General features: G+C 43.8%; 1 protein-coding gene across 1 annotated transcript in view; it reads right to left on the minus strand.

Annotated features, from left to right (window-relative positions):
- CBL (Cbl proto-oncogene) overlaps positions 1-21,477 on the minus strand; it is a 100,252-nt gene that overhangs the window by 35,934 nt on the left and 42,841 nt on the right. Inside the window, exons 2-5 of the mRNA XM_068240970.1 lie at positions 20,181-20,428; positions 6,252-6,398; positions 5,247-5,403; positions 3,479-3,600 (exon numbers count right to left, since the gene is read on the minus strand). Coding sequence (XP_068097071.1) covers positions 3,479-3,600; positions 5,247-5,403; positions 6,252-6,398; positions 20,181-20,428 — 674 coding nt within the window. The remainder of the gene's footprint in view (positions 1-3,478; positions 3,601-5,246; positions 5,404-6,251; positions 6,399-20,180; positions 20,429-21,477) is intronic.

The raw sequence follows: 21,477 nt of genomic DNA on the forward strand, positions 1-21,477 counted from the left end.
AAAGAAGAACATCGGCACACTGGATGGCACTGGAACTACACCGAGGGGCTGAAAGAAGAACATCTAATCTTGCTTAGATGTCTTTTAAAGTTCCACAATTACTAACAAGACTTCCCTTTTATTTCTGCATTCAATTCTGTTAATCTTTAGGCTACGTAATGGATTTGAATTAGTAAAAATGCATTTAAGTGTCTAGAAAATCAGACGTATATTAAAAAAAATTAAAAACAAATAAAAATTCAAAGTGAAGTCTGGGGGCAGGAAGTCTCATTTTTAGAAGCTGATGCGTCATGCGAAATAAATAGAGGAAGCCAGTGGTAAAAATAGCTCTCTTGCAAGAATTGTCATCAGGAAAGTCAGAAAACGCGACCCACATTATCTCATCCAGGTGGGCGATTTACAAATATTTTTTTCCATGTAGATCCTAACCACCACCCTTATATTTCCAAAATGAAACTATGCATTACGAGTTTTTTTTATTATTAATAGCATTTAAAAATAAATAAGTTTCTTATACACTCCAGCTGCATATGAGATATTTTGTGGACAAAGTAATTAGCATATTATTCTAGCTCAAATGCTGGCCACTTTAGTCTCATTTAGGGCCCTTTTCCACTAGCTATCACTAGCGTTCACGCTGAACGCTAGCGATTGCTGAATCGCAAAGTGCAGGAAAGTTCCGGCGCTTGCGTTCACGATTTTGCTATGCACTGTAGTGCATAGCAAAATCGCGGCAAATTTCGCTCCCTGGCGCGATCGCGTTTGAGGCAAAAACGAATCGCGGTGGTGGAAATAAACTACCGCGATTCCTGGTTTATTTAGCAAACCCTAGCGATTGTAAAATCGCTAGCGGTTTGCGATTTTGCGACTCAGCTAGCGCAAACGCGCTAGTGGAAAAGAGCCCTTATTGTATTTTTTAGACCATAAGGGTGATTGGAATCAGTGCGTCTCATGGTCCAAATGTGCGACCAGGTCTGTGCCCATGCGTGAGGTCTGACAGGGTAGTTGCCGCGAATATGAAGTGTGCTTTAGAGAGTGGCAATTGCCAGGTCATTGTTGCCGGAGGAATCTCAATACAGCTGTCAGCTCCTTTCCCAGTGCGCCAGCTCCAAAGCACTTTTTGAGTGAACGGATCTTAAAGTTCAGTTGCTGCTGTCGGAGAGAAAAGTCCTTGGGTGAACGCCGATGCTGTGTAGGGAGAAAGGTTGTGTATGGAAGGAGGATGGAGCTGGTGATGGGACACCACACAGACCTGCCAACTATCATCCCTGCACCTGCTGCACCGGTCCCCTAAGAATCAGGATACCGCTTGCTCCACCATGCCGAACGGGACACCGCACAGACACGCTGACTGTCATCCCTGCAGCTTCTTCTCCCACAGCCATCGACACCACCTCACTGGACTTGAAAGCCAGCCATCACCAAGACAACACAAGGAGTCAGGCTGCCAGGTTAGAGCCCACCTCCATGGCCCTGGAACAGCACAGAGGATATGCCCCCTAGTCCCATAACTGCCAAGTCACATAGCAAGGATCATGCTGGTCAGCCAGTGTGCTGGGGCTGCTGCAGGTAATGGGATGACGTTCACTTAAATGAAACATCAGAAGAATTAACCTAATCCAGATTTACTTACCTGGGGTTTCTTTCAGCTCCTGAAAACTTATGTGCCTTTCTCTGCAGCTCCGCTCTCAGGGGGTCGCCCGGGGACCCCTCCATAGCAGACACCGACCCGGCCATGTGGCGGCAGGGCTGTGGAGTTGGAGTCAAGTAGTCGGAGCAAATTTTGGGTACCTGCAGTTGGTGGTTTTATAAACTGAGTCATCGGAGTCAGTGGTTTCGAAAACTGAGTCGTCGGGTGATTTTGTACCGACTCCACAGCCCTGGGTGGCGGCTACTGCGCATGTGCGCGGCCGTGCCACTCGCATCGCCAGGAGTGCTCTGCGCAGGCGAGGGACACATATGCTTGCAGGGGGTGGAAGAAACCCCAGGTAAGTAACTCTGGATTAGGTTAATTCCCCTGATGTTTCCTTTAATGCAGGTACAAAGCATGACAGCCTGAGACCGGAGGTTTAAAGTCATCCCCAAAGCTCTAATGACAGATCACCAGTGCAGTGCTAGATATTACTACACAGATTTACTTTACTTATTATACCTCTTCATTGCAGCAATTGCAACTTTCAAACAGAATGTTTACTGCTGTAAGTAGGAACAAAGATCCACAAGATGCCCCTGCACAATGGACACCAGGTTTAAAATACTCTCCCCCCCCCCCCCCCTGGTTTTTTGGCCTCTAAACCTAGGTGCCTCTTATGGTCAGGAGAGTCTTACAGTCCCAAAAATATGTTAATTCCCCTTTAAAGGAGTGGTGGAAGCTGACCAACCTCAAACACGCTAAATCCAGCGCTGGAGACTTGGGCGCAGAAGACTTGGGCGCAGCCGGCGCCACCATAGGCCGTAATAGGAACTACGGCTATAGCAGGCACAGGGAGTAACTTCAGTGCCGTCAGAAGATGGAGCTGAAGTTGCTTTAAAAATAATAATTCGGCTTCCAGCAATTATTTCATTCCCCCACTATCCATGGCGGCCTGGAGGGCCTAACACGGCGCGGACTTGTGCGGCAGCAGGATCAGCCATGTCCTGTGCGGCTGTGTCCTGCACCCAAGTCTCCAGCGCAGTTATCTCTCGTACACGACCAACCTCACCTCATGTCTTGCCTCTTTCTAGTAGCTCTATATGAAGACATTTTCCTGCAGAAACAGAAGTGCCTCTAGGGGTAGCAGGCTTTGTTAATGATCACAGTAATAGCCTATTAAAGCGGCCACCCCAGTGAGATATCCTTTACCACCTAGTTAATTTTTTATATGAGTTGGACACCTAGGTTTTATTTTTCGTTTTAGCAGGAATGAGGAAGAGTAACAGGTCTGATTGTTACTGCTGTCCGTGTCCTAATCAGGGACATTTGCAATATCCTCTTCTCTTCTGCAATACCCATAAGACAGACAGGAAGCGCATATTCCTTTAACAAAATCCGTACCAGGACTTACCTGACTAGAACATTTCAGCAAAACCTGACATGAGGTATGTCACCACTGCTGAAATTTCCTTTCACTTCCTGTCCCAAACACCCATGAAAGCAACAGGAAGTGAGTGAGGATTTCCCCAATGGTGGCCTCAAATGTTCTTAACCTTCCTTGCTCAACCCAAACACTGAATACAATTCTTGGGTGAGAATTAGACTGACACCTCAGTGCCAAAGACATGAACTTTATTCCTTTTACGGTAGAATATGAAGATAACAGAACACTGAGAAGGTGAAAATGGAATATAGCAAGCAGAAAGTTCTGGTGACACTGTGGCACAAAAAAGGCAATCATATAAGATCTTTGTAACACTGTTAACATCAAGAAGAGGGTTTAAAACTTTAACTTAACTGTGGAGTCTAATGCACCATCATTTTATCAAATCTAAACAGACTTACCTCCCAGGTTTGTGGATAAATTTCTGAAGTCGAGCTTTGACCTCATCATAAGTCAGAAAGGCCATGTACCCAGGATGAGTAACAGCCAAACTATTCCAGTTCCTGAGCAGGGAAGACCATGGCTATACAGAAAGATATAAAACAATGCTGTAACAAGCCTAGGCTACAGAAAAACTGAGCATTTGCTAAAAAATACAGGATCAGTGCACTACACTAACAGCCTGCAAGTCACTATGAACAGATAAAAGGTACCTAATCCATGCATCAATTTTACCATTCAATTCCATACAGGTTTAATTCCTCTGCTGTGAATGGATTCCCCCAAAGTTTCCTGTCAACTGAATGTTGATCGATCTTATGCAAAATATTGAAAAATTGCAAGTGGTAGGAATCAGAGGAATGAATCCGATTAACCATTATTATTTATATAGTGCTGACATCCTATAGTGCTTGTCACTAACTGTCCCTCAGAGTAGCTCACAATTTAATCTGCACCATAGCCATACGTGTATCAGTCTAGGGCCAATTGTAGGGGGAAACCAATTAAATTATCTGTGCGTTTTTGGAATATGGGAGGAAACTTGAGTGCTCAGAGGTAACCCACTGACAGGGAGAACATGCAAATTCTGTGCAGATATTGACCTGCCTGGGAGTGCTAACCACAAATGTAATCGTATGAACAGTATGACTTTCTAGAAGGCCTCTTTCAGATGTGAAGCTGAGCTGCGTGCATGTCAGGCAGTTCAGCCTCCCAGTTGCAATCCTTGAGAGCCATTCGGGTTCAGCGTTTTTAACACCACACGTGTCAGCACTTGACATGCAATGGCTTTACCAGGCATCAACAAACCTGTACCAAGCACTAACGAGCGCCCAGCTAGTACAAGACAGCAGCAGACAGGTGCCTGTATGAAAGAGCTCTGAGAGATAAATTTAGCACTACACCTCTAAATTCTATGACAGCCCATATTGTTCAATGGAAGGGATTTATTTCAGAGTATATCACATAGGAGTAATTTATCTTGTCCAGGGTTGTGACTAGTTTCCTCAAGCCTTGTATACACGCCTGACTTAAGTTGGCTGAGGAGGCCGAGAATGACCACCTCAGTTGACAATCCGGCGTGTGTACGGCACCCATCAACCGCAGAACCCTAACCCGCAAGCGGTCCGCCGGAATGATCCACTCAACCCCAGAGACGCCAATCCCTCTGCCAATCCTACTGTTCACACCACTCCCCTGAGTGACATCCCGAATGGGCTGCTCGTTGTCTCCCCCCCCCCCCCATTCTCTAATGTTCCCACTTATATACAAGGTAAGATTCATGAGGGTGCTTTGCCCCTGGTTCACTTTAAGTATGTGTACACATTTTTTAACTTTTTTGGTTTGTGATAGTGATCCTTTAAACCACTGGCACAGTTGGTAAATTCTGTAACCTTGCAGATAAATCTCCCAGTGTATGGCCAAGGGAAGGCACAATAAACACATCCTCTAGTGTCCAACTCATATGCTGGTAATACCAGGGAGATGTAGAATGAGGACAGACGCAAAATGTGATCAGTCCTGATCTTATCGTAAGCAACGTTTTATATTAATGGATAGACTAGGAGTGATCATTTTCTCAATCCACTAAGAGGAGTGCAATTTCTCAGATAAGGTCAGAACAACTTTCCTATCTATCCTGAGACTCTCTGAGTGTGACCGACATCAGAACAAAGTCCCACATCTAGCATACCTCTACCTACATATAGTGACAAAGTTATGTTCATTTACCTGAAAAAGCCGCGTGAAGATGTCAAACTCAAAAACAGAGATGTAATCGTTACATGTGAGGTCAATAGTTGATTTCAGGGCCATGGCTTCCAAACCGGAGGAAATGGGGTGGACTTCGTGCAGGGCATGTCGGAAAATCTTCCACGCCACAATGGTTCTTTGAGACAGAAGTAAAAAATCACCACCTTACAAGGGATAAGGAGAGACAGCCACAGCTCACTCACATACACATAGCTTCATATGAAACGGTGTGTCCTAGCTTAGTCTGATTTACATTGAAAAGTTGTAGGAATGACAAAACATATTCAAGAGTGCCTTATTTATTGTGGATGCAAGATACTAAAATCTATGTCCTGTTTCCAGCTCCCCATCTCTACCAGGACCAGTGGCGTAGCTAAAGAGCTTTGGGCGCCAAGGCAAGTTTTACATTGTGCCCCCCCCCCCCCCCCCAAAGCACTCCATACATAACCATTGCTATGGAGCACCAACAACTGCCAAGCCTCATCACAGTATTAGTGGTGCAAGCAGGGTATGGGGAACAGTTTTGGTAACGATTACCGCTATTTAAAACGTCTGTAGAAGTGATAATTATCAGCACAGGACTAATAAACAGCTAATACTGACTGCTGTTGAGAGAGGATCCCTCGGGGCCCTTCTGACCCAAGGGCCCCGGAGCGTTTGCAACCTCTGCATGCCCTATTCCTACACCACTGACCAGGACGCAGATTTCAATCGATCGGCTCCATGCACTCCCATTGATCCGTTTAACTCTGCAATCTGACAGCTGAGATCTGTGCGCCAGTCAAGAGCCAACCTTGGGATCATTGTGAGTCAATCACAGAGGCCCTGGTCCTTACGGTGCCAGAATGTGCTTGTCCCAGAGTCCTTAAACAAGGACAGCTACGTTCCGAAAATAAACTTTCTACCATCAGCAAGTAAAAAACATAGCCTATTTTTTAAATAACTGGGTTGCCAAAACAGCCATTCGACAGACAGAATCCATACTTTTCTCCAAATGCTTTTCTCCAGAACTCAGCAGCATCAGCCTTTGTGATCCTGAAGTTGTCTCCCTGGAACAATCCATTAGGAAAAATTCCTTTCAGTTCTGCCAACATGTGACTGAAGATGAGGGACAGTTTTGTCAAGTTGCGCCTGGAAGAGAAAAACAGAAATATCACTACGTATATCCAAGAACACTGCTATCACCAATTATGTATTTATATAGCGCCAACATCTTCTGCAGGGCAGTAGAGTATATTGTCACCTAAAGGGCAACTGAAGAGAAAGGGATATGGAGGCTGCCATATTTATTTCCTTTTAATTAATGCACATTGCCTGGCTGTCCTGCTTAACCTCTGCCTGTAATACTTTTAGCCATAGAGCCTGAACAGGCATGCAGCAGATCAGGTGTTTCTGACAATATTGTCAGATCGGACGAGATTAGCTGTATGCTTGTTTCTGGTGCGATTCAGACACTGCTGCAACTATATAGATCAGCAGGGCTGCCAGGCAACTGGTATTGTTTAACAGAAAATAAATATGGCAGACTCCATATTACTCTCACTTCAGTTGTCCTTTAACGGTCCTTCAGAGGGGGCTCACAATGTAATCCTTACCATAGTCATATGTCTATGTATGTATCGTAGTCTAGAGCCAATTTAGGGGAACACCAATTAACGTTCTGTATGTTTTTGGGATGTGGGTGGAAAACGGAGTGCCCGAAGGAAAAACATGCAGACACTGGGAGAACATACAAACTCTGTGCAGTTAGTGCCCTGGCTGGGATTCAAACCAGGCACTGTGCTAATAAACAAACTAGATATTACAGGGAAATATTTTAACGTTGAAATTACTACAAGAAATATTTTGGTGAAATGTGCACAACAAAAAGTGGCTTCATGCTTTTCTGTTTGTACCCAGACAAAAAGAGCACTAGTAAGAAAGCTTATTATGCGTATTAAAGCAACTCAAATATTACACAAGGTGAATAGTTTCAATTTAAACATTCTAAGGCTGCAACTTCCCTAAATGCTGTTTATGCAACAGCGTGTAAGCAGATTCAACCTACTTATTTTTGAGAAGTCCTAAAACTGAAAAGTTTCAGCAGCATAATTTACTTTAGACCTCTCTCTACTTTCAAGACCATTTGTATGTTTGCTTTGATATCACTAACTACGGAAGCTCAACGTCACAGATGATTATCGATCTGTTAACGTTGTTGCAGCTTCCCCAGTGTAACTCGGTCTCCTGACAATCCTTGGCCTGGTCCTTTCCGCAGGCTCTCTGTCCCCTCAACTCCAGCATCACCTGGATCCAGCACTGCTCTAGCTTCACTTCTTCCTGTCTATAGAAGTAAGACCTCTAGGTGTGGGCCCACATCTTCTGCTGAATACAACTGGAAATGCACCCAAAACTCCCATCTAATCTAATTACCTTCAGCCAATTCAGCAGAAGAAGTGGATCCGAGATGAACTTTTACACATTGCATAATTGTGTTCCTTTCCTATTGTTTATAGGGCATTCCTCAAGCCAAATACTTTGTTTTTGTTTTAATACTCTAATTCCCTATAAACTAAACAAGCCACGCCCACAGATTTTCAGAGAGCCAAGGCACTATCAGACAGTAGCAAGGGCTCATCGGAGCTCAGTCTGGGCAGGAGGAGGGGGAGGTATTACTAGCCAGAGATTTCAGAGGCAGAGGGGAGGAGGAGGGGGGGGGGGATTAGGTTATTTTGCTCAAGATGCAGATAAGCCTGCCTCTGTGTAATGTTTACAAACAACATGGCTGCTGTCATTGTATCACAGGAAGAAATATTCATATTCTATTAAAGCTGTTTGCAGCTAAATGTGCTGTCTAAACTTTAGATAAGATATATAGACAAGTTACTTGTTATAGTTAGTTTTTCATCTCAGATCCGCTTTAGGGTGGCCATACATCAGGCTACTTGGCAGAAGATCGACTGTCCAATTCGATTATTATAATTGAATGAAAATCGGTGCTGCCAAGCGCATTCCCATTTGACGATGCAACCAATTTTGGGCCGAAATTGGTCACGAGTTGGGTGGACATGCTGCAAGATGTAGGGCTGACTTGCTGGTTTGTGCGCGTGACATAATGGCGAGTGATATCGGGACGAGCAACTAACGTGGCAAAAACCCCCAATGCTTTCCCTCCGGTGCCCAGTGCACTATACATAACAGTACCTGTCTGTCTGCCGCTGGCTCTGGGCCAAGTCATTGATCCATACACATGCCCCACATGGTTGCCAGAGTAACGTGGGCACATGTGTTATAACAATAACAATAACAATAATATTTATATAGTGCTTTTCTCCCTGGGGACTCAAAGCGCTGAAAGTTATGACACATGCGCTCATGGGTACGCCGGCAACCACGTATGGCATGTGTATGGATGAAGGATGGTGTTTGGAGCCCAAGGTGGACACAGACAGGTAATGCATAGTGCACTGGGCTCATTGAACAGAAGGGGGGGGGGGGGGGGGGACGACAGCCGATGTGGCATCACAAGGCCGATTCCAGATCAATTTTAGCATGAAATTGATTGGGACTCGGCCTGTGATATATATATAGGCACACAACAGATCTCTCTCATCAGATTCGATGAGAGAGAACGGTATCTTGGTCGAATCTGCCCATCATCTCTAGATGTATGGCTACCCTTACAGTACCGGACAACCAACTTGATTACGATGCCTCTCTGATATGTTGAACTTAGTAGCCCTATATGTTTTAAGTGGTCTGAAACTGACATAACATTCAATAAAAATGTGTTTACCTACTTTTTATTACTCATACAGTTATCATATTTGCTTTTGTGCACAAGTAATATTGTCTGTCTACAAATTACAAGTTTCCAAAGTGTAGTTTTTCTTGTCCTTAAAGCTGCCATTGCATTTAAGTCTAACTGCTTTTTATTATATATTAAAATCTTCTAATACATTGTTCTGAGCTCTGTGTGTGCCTGAAGCAGACACACACACACACACAGACACACACACACACACACAGACACACACACAGACACACACAGACACACACACAGACACACACAGACACACACACACACAGACAGACACACACACACACAGACAGACACACACACACACAGACAGACACACACACACACACAGACACACACACACACAGACACACACAGACACAGACACACACAGACACACACAGACACACACAGACACACACAGACACACACAGACACACACAGACACACACAGACACACACAGACACACACACACACACCTCAACATTGGAATGTAAACAAACATACTGTCTGGATGCGGATTTGAAGCTGAATAGCAAGACGAAGTGCTCTGTTTAACCATTTCAGTGATGTTCTGCTCGGAAAAAAAATCTGGGATAGTAGCTTTAAAGCTGTGAGGAATCTTTTAGAGCAAAGTAGAAAGGCTGACTTTCAATCCACTTTAAAGGGAACCTAAACTGAGAAGGATATGGATTTTTCCTTTTAAAATAATACCAGTTTCCTGACTCTCCTGCTGATCCTGTGTCTCTAATACTTTTAGCCACAGCCCCTCAACAAGCATGCAGATCAGCTGCTCTGACTGAAGTCAGACTGGATTAGCTGCATGCTTGTTTCAGGTGTGTGATGTAAACACTACTGCTATCAAAAAGATCAGCAGGACTGCTAAGCAACTGGTATTGTTTAAAAGGAAACATCCATATCCCTCTCAGGTTAGGTTCTCTTTAAAGAGTAACTGTCAGGCTGCAGAAGCTAATTTAAACCTCTATTCTCCTGTGTTAAACAGTTTAGACAGAAGCCAAGACATTACTAAAGATAAAAATCTCTCTTACATTTAATGTGTGCTTATCACCAAAGCTAAGCTCCTAAGGAGGACGCAAGCCGCATTCCATACTGCAAAGCATTCTGGGGCCCTCCCCTCGGCTGCTAAGGAGAAGACGGGATCAAGTTTCAGCAGCTTCTAAACTCACAGCACAGATAAATCTCCGGGAAGATTACTCTGCAGGAGTCCGCTATTGTTCCTAGCCACATGGCTCATTAATATTCACTGCACACTGTGTTTTTCTGTACGAGCTGTTCTGTGATCAGAAGCAGGCAGGACATGACGACACATTTGGCTTCACAAACATGGAACCTGCCATGGGCTGTCAGGAGCATCATTCTCTGCATATACTATATACAAATTCTGTGAAATCCAAACGTGGACAGTGAAATGCATATGTAATGTAAGTACAGCCAATCTTTAGCTACTGATATATGTGTTTATTTTCTCTGAGACCTTATACCTAACAGCTCCTCTTTAAGAAGAAACCTCGTCATTTTGTTTATCCTAAGAATTCTGACCATGTTTGCAGCCATCATTGACTTGTGTCCAGTCCACATGAACCTCGCTCGCCAGTTGACCTTTCCTACAGCCAGCTTCATTCAGGTCCTGTCCCTGCATAGTCTCTGCTAAATTCTGTTAGGATGCATTCACACTACGTGCGTTGCAGTGTATTGTAACAAAAGTTATAATCATAACACAAGCAGAGCTGTGCACTAGCAGACAACACATGTTACAAAGGACTGGCACTGCATGCACATCACAATGGATTCAGTGTAAGCAGGTACCATTTCCCTGGCATCTAACACAACCAGCTTTTTCATCACAAAGTCAGCTAGTGACCTGTCACATTATAGAACACATTTCTATTTCTCAAGAGAACAATGGCAATACACTATGCACTAGAACTCTGCAGAGAGTGTCAGTCTTTTATGATTGACATGCTTCAACACTTAACAGTCCCGTTTGGCGAGCTTGTGTAGCATGCCGTTTCATGGTTACACGGTTATTACTACGTGACATTTCCATGTCACAAAAAAAACAAACTAAAAAGGTTGACCAGAAAAGATCTAGCAAGCTAAAAATATAACCGCTGACTTGTCTGAAAAAACCACTGAACTTCATCTTCGCTTCAACCATTTCCAATGTTTGTCTAATGGGGTTGATTTTAGGCTCCTTTAGCTAATTGATGAACACAGCTTACTCGGACTCCCCATGTAGAAGTGGTGAACTTAAAGCGGATCCGAGATGAAAAACTATAACAAGTAACTTGTCTATATATCTTATCTAAAGTTTAGATAGTTTACACAGCATATCTAGCTGCAAACAGCTTCAAAAGTTTTATGGTTATCTATTCCTGTGATACAATGAGGGCAGCCATGTTTGTTGTCACAAGCTGAGGGCTGGAGATGCTATCAGCTTGCCTGTGTGTAAATTCAGTCCCCTCTTCTCCTCCCCTCTGCCTCTGAAATCAATGGCTGGTAACCTCCTCCTGCCCAGACTGAGCTCCCATAAGCCCTTGCTACAGTGCCATGGTACAAAAGGAGCTGTGGGAGAGGCTTGTTTAATTTATAGGGAATTAAGAGTATTACAACAACAACAACGTATTTGGCTTGAGGAATGCCATATAAACTATATGAAAGGAACACAATTATACAATGAGTAAAAGTTTATCTTGGATCCACTTTAAAGAGCAAATTCAGTGTCAATTTCACATGTAGTAAATTATTCAGGGTACCCACATTTATGTCGATTATCTTGGTTTCAGCATCAGAAACTTCCTATAGCTATATATTACTGTATATTGTGGTATGAAGCCCTGCCCTCCCAGTGATATCAGAGCCTAGGCTGTTTAGCTATGTGGAACTCTCCTCCCAGAGCATTCTGGGAGACCATGGCCCATTTGCAATTAACTTTTCCTCCTGAGTTTTCTCCTAGGTGATAGTTTTTAACTTGTCAATACAATGCCTTTTAAAGCCACCAAAAAGCAAGAACATACGCAAAATATTTTTTATAGTTAGTTGTCACCAACTTTTCAGTACATTTTCAGTTTAAAAATGCTGGAAAAGTTATTTGAACTAGAAGATGAAAAATGATGATCTAGGAGAAAAGGGGAATTACATATGGGCCCAGGTGTTATTTCTACGGACTACTACTGACTTTCTACTGAGCAAGTCTGATCACACTATACGCCTTGCTGTGTGCATGGCGGCTACACACATGGTGCGTAAAATCCAAGAACATCAGAAGTGCATAGACTGCACTGCCTGACATTCACACTTTATGTGCTGTGCAGCAATGCGATAAGATATCGCACTGCTGCACACAATTTTAGCAGAACGCAGAGCTGACTCATTCACTGTAGTACCAGCAGTGCAATACGGATAAGGTGTGATTGCGTGCATTGCGTTCCAAATGCATGGCCATCTGTTTTGCCCAGTGTGAACAAGACCAAAACATTCTGCAGATATGTACCTTCCAGCAGTAAATATGTCACCATTGGTGATATATTTCAGAAAGGAAAATCAGGATGAGGAAAGATTATTTTTTTAGTGGGAAAACACTAAAAGTAGAATTGTAAAAAAAAAAAAAAAAAAAGTTATTTCCAGTACAGTTCCTCTTTAACTGTAACAGATTATCAAGAGTTAAATCAGCAGTTCAACAGGAAGTATCTGTAGCTGCAGTTTACGAAAGTAGGAATATGAAGTCTACATTCAAATACTTCCTCATCACAAAACTGCAGAAACAGCAGCATACGTGCCTGGCAAACAGAGCACAGAAAACTGCAGAGAGTAGAAGCAAAGCACATAACTGCAGCACAACTGAATGTATTATTCTTTACAACTTGATGGCTCTCTAGGGTTTCCTCACCCCAGCAATGCTGATGACCTTATTTTGTTTGCACCATCTCAGAGGTACTTCTGCTTTTACAAACCAGCCTCTTACAATCCTGCTGTCCAGGATGCCAATGGGTGCCACAGAATTACACTAACAGCCAGGATGATGGACAGTGAAGAGGGTGGGGGGAGGAGGGGGAATTAAAGAATAACTGAAGTGAGAAGAATATGGAGGCTTCCATATTTATTTACTTCTAAACCATACCAGTTGCCTGGTAGCCCAGCGTATCTATTTGGCTGCAGCAATGTCTGAATAACACCAGTAAAAAGCAAGCAACTAATCTTGTCAGATCTGACAATAATGTCAGAAACACCTGATCTGCTGCATGCTTGTTCAGGGTCTATGACAAAGTATTAGAGGCAGAGGATCAGCAGGATAGCTGGGACTCTTAAAAAGAGAGTCTGAAGCCATATTAAAAATGGCTTTTTAGCTTATATTCAGCAGGGGCATGTTTGCCCATGCTAAAACGCCACTATCCCGCGGCATAACGAGGGGTCTTTACCCCTGAAATCCCCTCTGCTACCTCCGGGAGTGCTTCAGTGAGGCAGGGCTATGAGCTGCAGCCCTGCCTCACACGCGTCTATCAGCGGCGGATCTCAGGCTCTCCCCCGCCCCTCTAAGTCTGCCTTCGCTGAGAGGGGCAGGGGAGAGGCGGAGATCCACCGCTGACAGACGTGTGTGAGGCAGGGCTGCAGCTCATAGCTCTGCCTTACACGGAAGCGCACAGGGGCAGCAAAATCAACAACCGAGAAAGTCGTGGATTTTGCAGGGGGGATTTGGGGGGTAAAGACCCCTCATTATGCCGCGGGATAGCGGCATTTTAGCAGGGGCAAACATGCCCCTGCTGAATATAAGCTAAAAAGCCATTTTTAATATGGCTTCAGACTCTTTAAAAAATAAATAAATATGGCAGCCTCAACATACCCCTCACTTCAGTTGTCATTATTGTCCTAGTTTCCTAATCAGTCAGATTAGATTGACAGCGTTTGTGAACAGCAGTTTTCAGATCTTGCCACAGATTCTCGATTGGATTTAGATCTGGACTTTGACTGGACCATTCTAACACATGGGTATGTTTTGTTTTAAACCATTCCATTGTTGCCCTGGCTATATGGTTAGGGTCGTTGTCCTGCTGGAAGGTGAACCTCCACCCCAGTCTCAAGTCTTTTGCAGACTCCAAGAGGTTTTCTTCCAAGATTGCCCTGTATTTGGCTCCATCCATCTTCACATTAACTCTGACCAGCTTTCCTGCCCCTGCTGAAGAGAAGCATTCCTAGAGCATGATGCTGCCACCACCACATTTGACAGTGGGGATGGTGTGCTCAGAGTCATGTGCATTGTTAGTTTTCCGCCACACGTAGCGTTTTGCATTTTGGCCAAAAAGTTAAATTTTGGTCTCATCTGACCAGAGCACCTTCTTCCACATGTTTGCTGTGTCCCCCCCCCCCCCCCTCCCCACATGGCTTGTGGCAGACTTCAAACTGGACTTCTTATGCTTTTCTGTTAACAATGGCATTCTTGCCACTCTTCCATAAAGGCCAGCTTTTTGCAGTGCACGACTAATAACTGTCCTATGGACAGATTCCCCATCCTGAGCTGTAGTTCTCTGCAGCTCGTCCAGAGTCACCATGGACCTCTTGACTGCATTTATGATCAGCGCTCTCCTTGTTCGACCTGTGAGTTTAGGTGGACAGCCTTGTCATGGTAGGTTTACAGTTGTGCCATACTCCTTCCATTTCTGAATGATCGCTTGAACAGTGCTCCGTGGGATGTTCAAGGCTGTGGAAATCTTTTTGTAGCCTAAGCCTGCTTTAAAATTTCTCAATAACTTTATACCTGACCTGTCTGGTGTGTTCTTTGGACTTCATGGTGCTGTTGCTCCCAATATTCTCTTAGACAACCTCTGAGGCCGTCACAGAGCAGCTGTATTTGTACTGTGATTACATTACACACAGGTGCACTCTAATCATTAGCACCCATCAGGCAATGTCTATGGGCAACTGACTGCACTCAGACCAAAGGGGGCTAAATAATCACACACATCCCACTTTGCAGTTATTTCTAAAAAAAAATGTTTGGAATCATGTATAATTTTTGTTTCACTTCTCACATGTACAACACTTTGTATTGGTCTTTCACGTGGAATTCTAATAAAATTGATTCAGGTTTGTGGCAGTAATATAACAAAATGTGGAAAACTTCAAGGGGGCCAAATACTTTTGCAAACCACTGTATGTAGTTATTTTAAATGGTACCATTACAATATATTTGCATTACCTTAGCAATGCGATTACATTGTCCAACACAACACACCACAATACCCCAGTGTGAAAGTAGCCTTAAAGTAAATGTCAGCCAATTTAAGCTAGGCAAGCTCTACCTACCCGGGGCTTCCTCCAGCCCCTTGCCGCCGATATTTCCCTCGTTGCCTGGGGTCCCCGCCTTGTGCAGAGGTAGACTTTGCAAGGTCGTCCTCTACTGTGCCTGCGTGAGCGCCACTGTCAATCACTCACGCGTGGGCTGGAGTTAGAAATTTGCCTAAGAAGAGGGCACCACACAGAGGCTTCCCATGCCCTCCTCAACCCCACCACCGCTAGTCAAGATACTCTTCTTGCTTACAGTCCTTCGTGTACAAGTGTGGCCTTTCCAGGAAGCCTAGTATCTAACTTTTTTTGTTCTTTGCAATGTTACAGGTTTGCTTTACAGTGAACCCAAGGCAGGAGAAAAAAAAAAAAAAAAGTTAGATACTTATCTAGATGGCCTCTGGACAGTTCATTGGCTTCTCATGTCCTCCTTGCCCCCACTGTTGCTGCACACAGATCCTCTGAATGTATCCAACAAGAGCTTGTTGGATATGTTCTTGTGGCCGCACTCCTGGCCATGTACATGTTGCTCCGCGCTATTGTGCAGGCACGGCGTACTTGTGCAGGTGCAGTACAGCCACACGAGCCCAAAGAGGAGCATGGCTGCAAACTTTCTGAAGGTCCGGGGCACTGGTCTCTTGGTTATAGATGATGAATGAGATGCAAATAAGTTTGCCTAAAAATCAAATTTCATGTAATTTATATGCAGCTTGAAATTGAACCAATCAGAATAACATCCTGACAACTTGTGTTGGTCCAATTTCAAGCATCCTATAGTTTACATGAAATCTAAATTTTAGTGCAACTTATTTACATCTTTTTTACACCTTGTTTAGGATAGTGTAATGGTTAAAGGGAAGGTCCAAGCAAAATAAAAAAAAAATGAGTTTCACTTACCTGGGGCTTCTACCAGCCCCATGCAGCCATCCTGTGCCCTCGTAGTCACTCACTGCTGCTCCAGTCCCCCTCTGGCAGCTTGCCAACCTCGGAGGTCGGCGGGCCGCATTGCGTACATTTTTACGCATTCCTGTTAGTGCAGGAACATTAACGCATACATTTTTACGCATTACTGGTTTAATGCGTAAAAATGTACGCATTGAATCAGTAACGCGTAAAAATGTATGTGTTAATGTTCCTGCACTAGTGGGAATGCGTAAAAATGTACGCAATGCGGCCTGCCGACCTCCGAGGTCGACAAGCTGCCGGCGGGGGACTGGAGCAGCAGTGAGTGACTACGAGGGCACAGGATGGCTGCATGGGGCTGGTAGAAGCCCCAGGTAAGTGAAACTCATTTTTTTATTTTGCTTGGACCTTCCCTTTAAGGGCTCTGCTTCTGACAGGAGACCAGGGTTCGAATCTCGGCTCTGCCTGTTCAGTAAGCCAGCACCTATTCAGCAGGAGACCTTAGGCAAGTCTCCCTAACACTGCTACTGCCTATAGAGCGCTCTCCAGCTCTGGCGCTTTGAGTCTGCCAGGAGAAACGCGCAATATATATGTTCTGTGTCTAATGAGGCTCCCCCCTTCCTGGGCAGGCGAAGTATAAGCTTCCGCTTGGGCTCTAGCAGAAATAGCCGAGTCTAATTGGGTCCGCCCTACTGCACAGGCGACTCGCACAGTAGAGCGGACCCGATCAGGCTCAGATATTTCCACTGGAGCACGAGGGGATACTTGTACTGTGCCTGCGCAGGAATAGGTAAATGTTGCCACACACTGTTCGGGAGCTGCCAGTGCTGGATCCAGAAGGTTGAAGAAGACAGGGGTAGTCTCATTAGAATCCAGAGGCTTCCCCTTCCCGAGGAAATTACCCCAAGGGGCAGGACAGCCAGGAAATGTGCGTTGTTTAAAAGGAAATACATTTTTAGGGCCCAAATTACCATCTCATCACCGGTATAGCCGTAATTCACTTTACAGCCTATGGCGGCGCCCAAATGACCGGCGCCTTTTTTGCCTGCCTTGTACTCAGTGACCCCACTAACAGTTGTACTTGGTTTTGATGAAAACCTTAATACAGCAGAGTCCCAGTTATCCAGAACTCAACTAACCAGAAGTCTCAACCACCCAGAACAAATCTTCAGCAGTACTCACAGGCCAACTTCTTAGGCTTTTTGTAGGCTTTGCTGTGCTTAGAATGGATTCCATGGCCATCACATGGTTAATATACTTTCAAATACTGTATTTTAACATTTAATACAGAGGTATGTATACAGAGTCGGGGATTGTACTGTATTAGCTAGGTGAAGTCCCTGGAGGTGAGAGAGCCAGGGCTCGCCCACATTTCCCTCTGGGTATCGCATGGTGGTTTGGGGGCCCCAGCAAGTGAGAGAGGCTGGGGCCCCCGGCTGTCGTGCGAACCAGTGTTTGTGATTCTGTATTAGCTAGGCCTATTTTTAACATTCAGCCTCAAGCAACCAGAAAGAACACTTATCCACTAACAGCCAATCCCTATGGTGCCGGATAACAGGGACTTTGCTGTAAACAGAAAGGCTATAGAGATGCCAGCCTCTTAGCAGTTTTCTTTTAGAATCAGTCACCTGCCAGCCTTGAAATATCAGAGATTCACTTACTGCAGCAGTAAAGTAAAATTACTTCTTTACAAAACCCCATCTAACCAGCAACTGCATTGTGCAGCTTGTAATGTATAAACAGTATGTTCTACATTCCCCTCCCCCACATATGTATGCTACACTTGAATGTTTTGTCTATCAGCAGCAGACATCCACAGCGCTCTGTGTGAGGAAATAATCATGAGTAATACTAACATGTGCTGCTATATTTGTGCGGAGCAGGAAGTTTTGCCCTTTGGCAGTATGAAATAGTGTAAACTAAACTGTGGGTGCCCAAGCGTTTTTCAGTGAGGTCTCACCTGCTAAATACTCATCACCTCTGGGCTTCTACTGTACACATCAAACTCAACACACAAATACGGTACATAGAATTCACTATTTGCACATCAATAACTGTAAAGTTGGAAAAGTGATCTGTACAAACTGAACATCATCAGTGCACCTCTACATGAACCCTTACTGCACCCTACAACATCTATTGTAGCTAATGATCACTCATCACAGAAATGCTACAGACACCAGATCTGCACTCCTCAGTTATGTGAAACAGCACATCCTTTACAAGGAAAATGTTCACTAATAGCACACTGCAAGAGTTTTTTTTAGCGCTAGCAACTTGAAAAAAGCTTTTGCTAATGCTATGAGTGATTTTTATGAAATCTCATTGCTCAAGTGAGAATAAGCTCATAGCATTAAATTAGCAAGCACTTTTAAAATCACAAGCGCGAAGAAAAAGCTCTTTCAGTGTGCTTGGGGTGCCTTTGCCGATCACCGGCAATTAGCAAAGCGCTGTTACTAATGTAACGCTGTGGGATCATCCTCACTGCAGCGTCTGCGATTTGCATAAATCACGACCATCGTACATTAAGCATTTTGGGGGCGATTTCGATGTGATTCTTGTTCTATTTAACTGGAATCACAAACATAAGTCACTGCAAAATCGCAATCTGAGTGTGAACCAGCCCTAACAAAGATGTCTCAAACTTTACAGCAGCTCCAAAACCCGAAACAAAAGCCAACTCAATCATACTTCCAAAAAGTCTGTGCTGCTTTCTTCTCAGCGCACAAACGTCTCTGTGCTACTGAGCAATGCGGCTGCAAAGAAGAATAGCGTCTGGCCGGCAGCGGAGGGGTCATGGAAGATCGGGGAAGCCTCTGGGGCATCCAGTGGCAAGTAGTAATGGATCAACAGGTTTGCCGGCAGACAGTTCATGGTGAAGGAACATTCTTTCGCATTTACGGGATCATTAGCCAAAATCTGTGTTAGTCGGGAAGTCAATGGCGCCCGACTTTAACGGCTAATAGCAAAGCCTCCGTTCATGCAAGTTACAATAGGAAAAATGTTTTTAAAATGCGGTTAATTGACACATAATGTAATTTACATATGTCAAAAAAAGAGCAGTGAATTTCATGTTGCAGTTTGCAGATGGTCAGTTCACAGTGCATAACGACCACCTGGAAACCTGGTGTAACTGACAACGCTTTGGCCAGGGATCACTGTATAGCAGCAATATTGCTGTACAATATTAAAAGTATCCCTGGAGCTGGCATGTGCTATACTAAGTATAGGAAGCCACAGAGGATCTTTGAAATTCCCTCCAGTGACCCCTATTGATCATTTAACCTGTACAGCGAATACGGAGGTGTACTGTGAGTCATGCCTACAGATAACACACTCCTACATATAATTACACTCAACTCCACATAAATAAACAGCTCAATGCAGCCGATGTCTACAACATTTCTATGTGGAATGAACACTTTTCAGTCTGTTCTTTGCAAGAGCTCGGGTCCACTTTAAATGACTGTACTACCGGCATAGTGTTTCACAGAGTGGTGTATCCCTCCCCACTTTTCATCTGAAAGACTCGGCTCCTCTGGGATGCTTTTTTGTACTGAATAATGTTACCACCCGGATGCCTATTAACCTAATCAGTTGTAGGATGTTCTAACATTTATTTTTCCTTTTTATTGCATTGCACACCTTTTGGTGCCAATAAATTAAAAAAATAAGCGTGTAGTGTTTATGAAAACATTTCTACATAATCAACATTTAATCTTTGCACTATTTTCACTAACATCTATTGTTTAAATAATGTGTGAACCATTTCATTCCGTATTTATTTTTTACACAGTGGCCCACACATATTAAAAATTGGGTAGTATAGGTGGATGGTCTTGGATATACAGTTTAGGGGTAGTCGCAAAGCAAATACAAAAACTGGCAAAAAGGGTGGAAAAATACAATAAGATACTGAATAGAAACTAACCTTGGCTGAGAATTCTCCTCATACATACGCTCCTTGCCTTCTTTAAACAAACTAATTGTTTGTTTTGTCTTCTTCATAAGGTTCTCCATGAATACTCTGAAATACTCGTTTTCCCCAAGGATTTCCATCTTCCCTTCATAGCGAGACATAATAGTACGAAGGTGTTGGTAGGTATCCGGAAGCAGATCCAGAATATAGGGTGGACTGTTTTTCAAAGCAAGTCTTTGATTTTGACACAACCGAACCACCTGCAGAGGCATATATCAAATTATGTTTTCTTTACACAATGCTATAGATAATTTTATTCAAAGCTAAACTACTCATGCAGTCATGCTGCAAATAAAGCCCACAAGACCCATTTTTTTTTTTAAAAGTCTCTTACTTTCCATATCCTAATATGTGGGCTCTAACCTTCGGCTATACAGCTGAGACAGAGACTATTACATAAGTGGAGGTAGGGTGCAATCAGAGGCCTAACAAGAGAATAAATAAACACTGAAAAAAAAAAAAACCAAGGCTGTGGAGTCGGCGTTGGAGTCTGAGTGGGAGCAATTTTGAGTACCTGGAGTCGATGGTTTTAAAAACGGAGTAGGATGCTTTTTGCAACAAATCCACAACCCTGGTAAGTATTAGACTGAGTCGGAGTAATTTTGGGTACCAAGAGTTGGAAGTTTCATAAACTGAGGGGTCGGATGATATTTGTACCGACTCCACAGCCCTGGAAAAAAAAACATTACATTGATGGTGGTAAACCCAAAGCCCATACTGACAAGAGCCACCAGGTAATGACCTAAGTCAAGGCTATGCCTGAAACAGGTTGATGATCACTTTGCTAGCTTCAATACAAATTCTCAAGTTCAACAAACATCTGAAACTAACCTCTTCCTAAGGGCATATAGATGGGGGGCTATGGAGCAACCCCATGTAGGTAAGTGAAAGTCTGCTGCCCTACCCAAAAGCCCATACCATATACCCTGCCGGAGTCTGGCATTGGCATCTGGAAGAAAATCTTGCGGACCAGTGAGGTGTGACTTTCTAATTCAAGTGCCCTGTGCAGCCTACCCCACTTATAGAACACTCCTTGAGAGAAACTATTACAGAGATTTCCTGACAAAGCAGGCAGACTTGCATACATTTGTTCAAGGTTTAACATATCCAAAAATATTAAAGGAAACCTGAGGTGAGAGGGATATAATAACTGCCATATTTATTACCTTTTAAACAATACCAGTTGCTTGGCAGTCCTCCTGATCCTGTGTCTCTTATATTTTTAACCACAGTCCCTGAAAATGGGTCT

This window comes from Hyperolius riggenbachi, chromosome 6 (genome assembly GCF_040937935.1).
Source record: "Hyperolius riggenbachi isolate aHypRig1 chromosome 6, aHypRig1.pri, whole genome shotgun sequence".
NCBI classification, from domain to species: Eukaryota; Metazoa; Chordata; class Amphibia; order Anura; family Hyperoliidae; genus Hyperolius; species Hyperolius riggenbachi.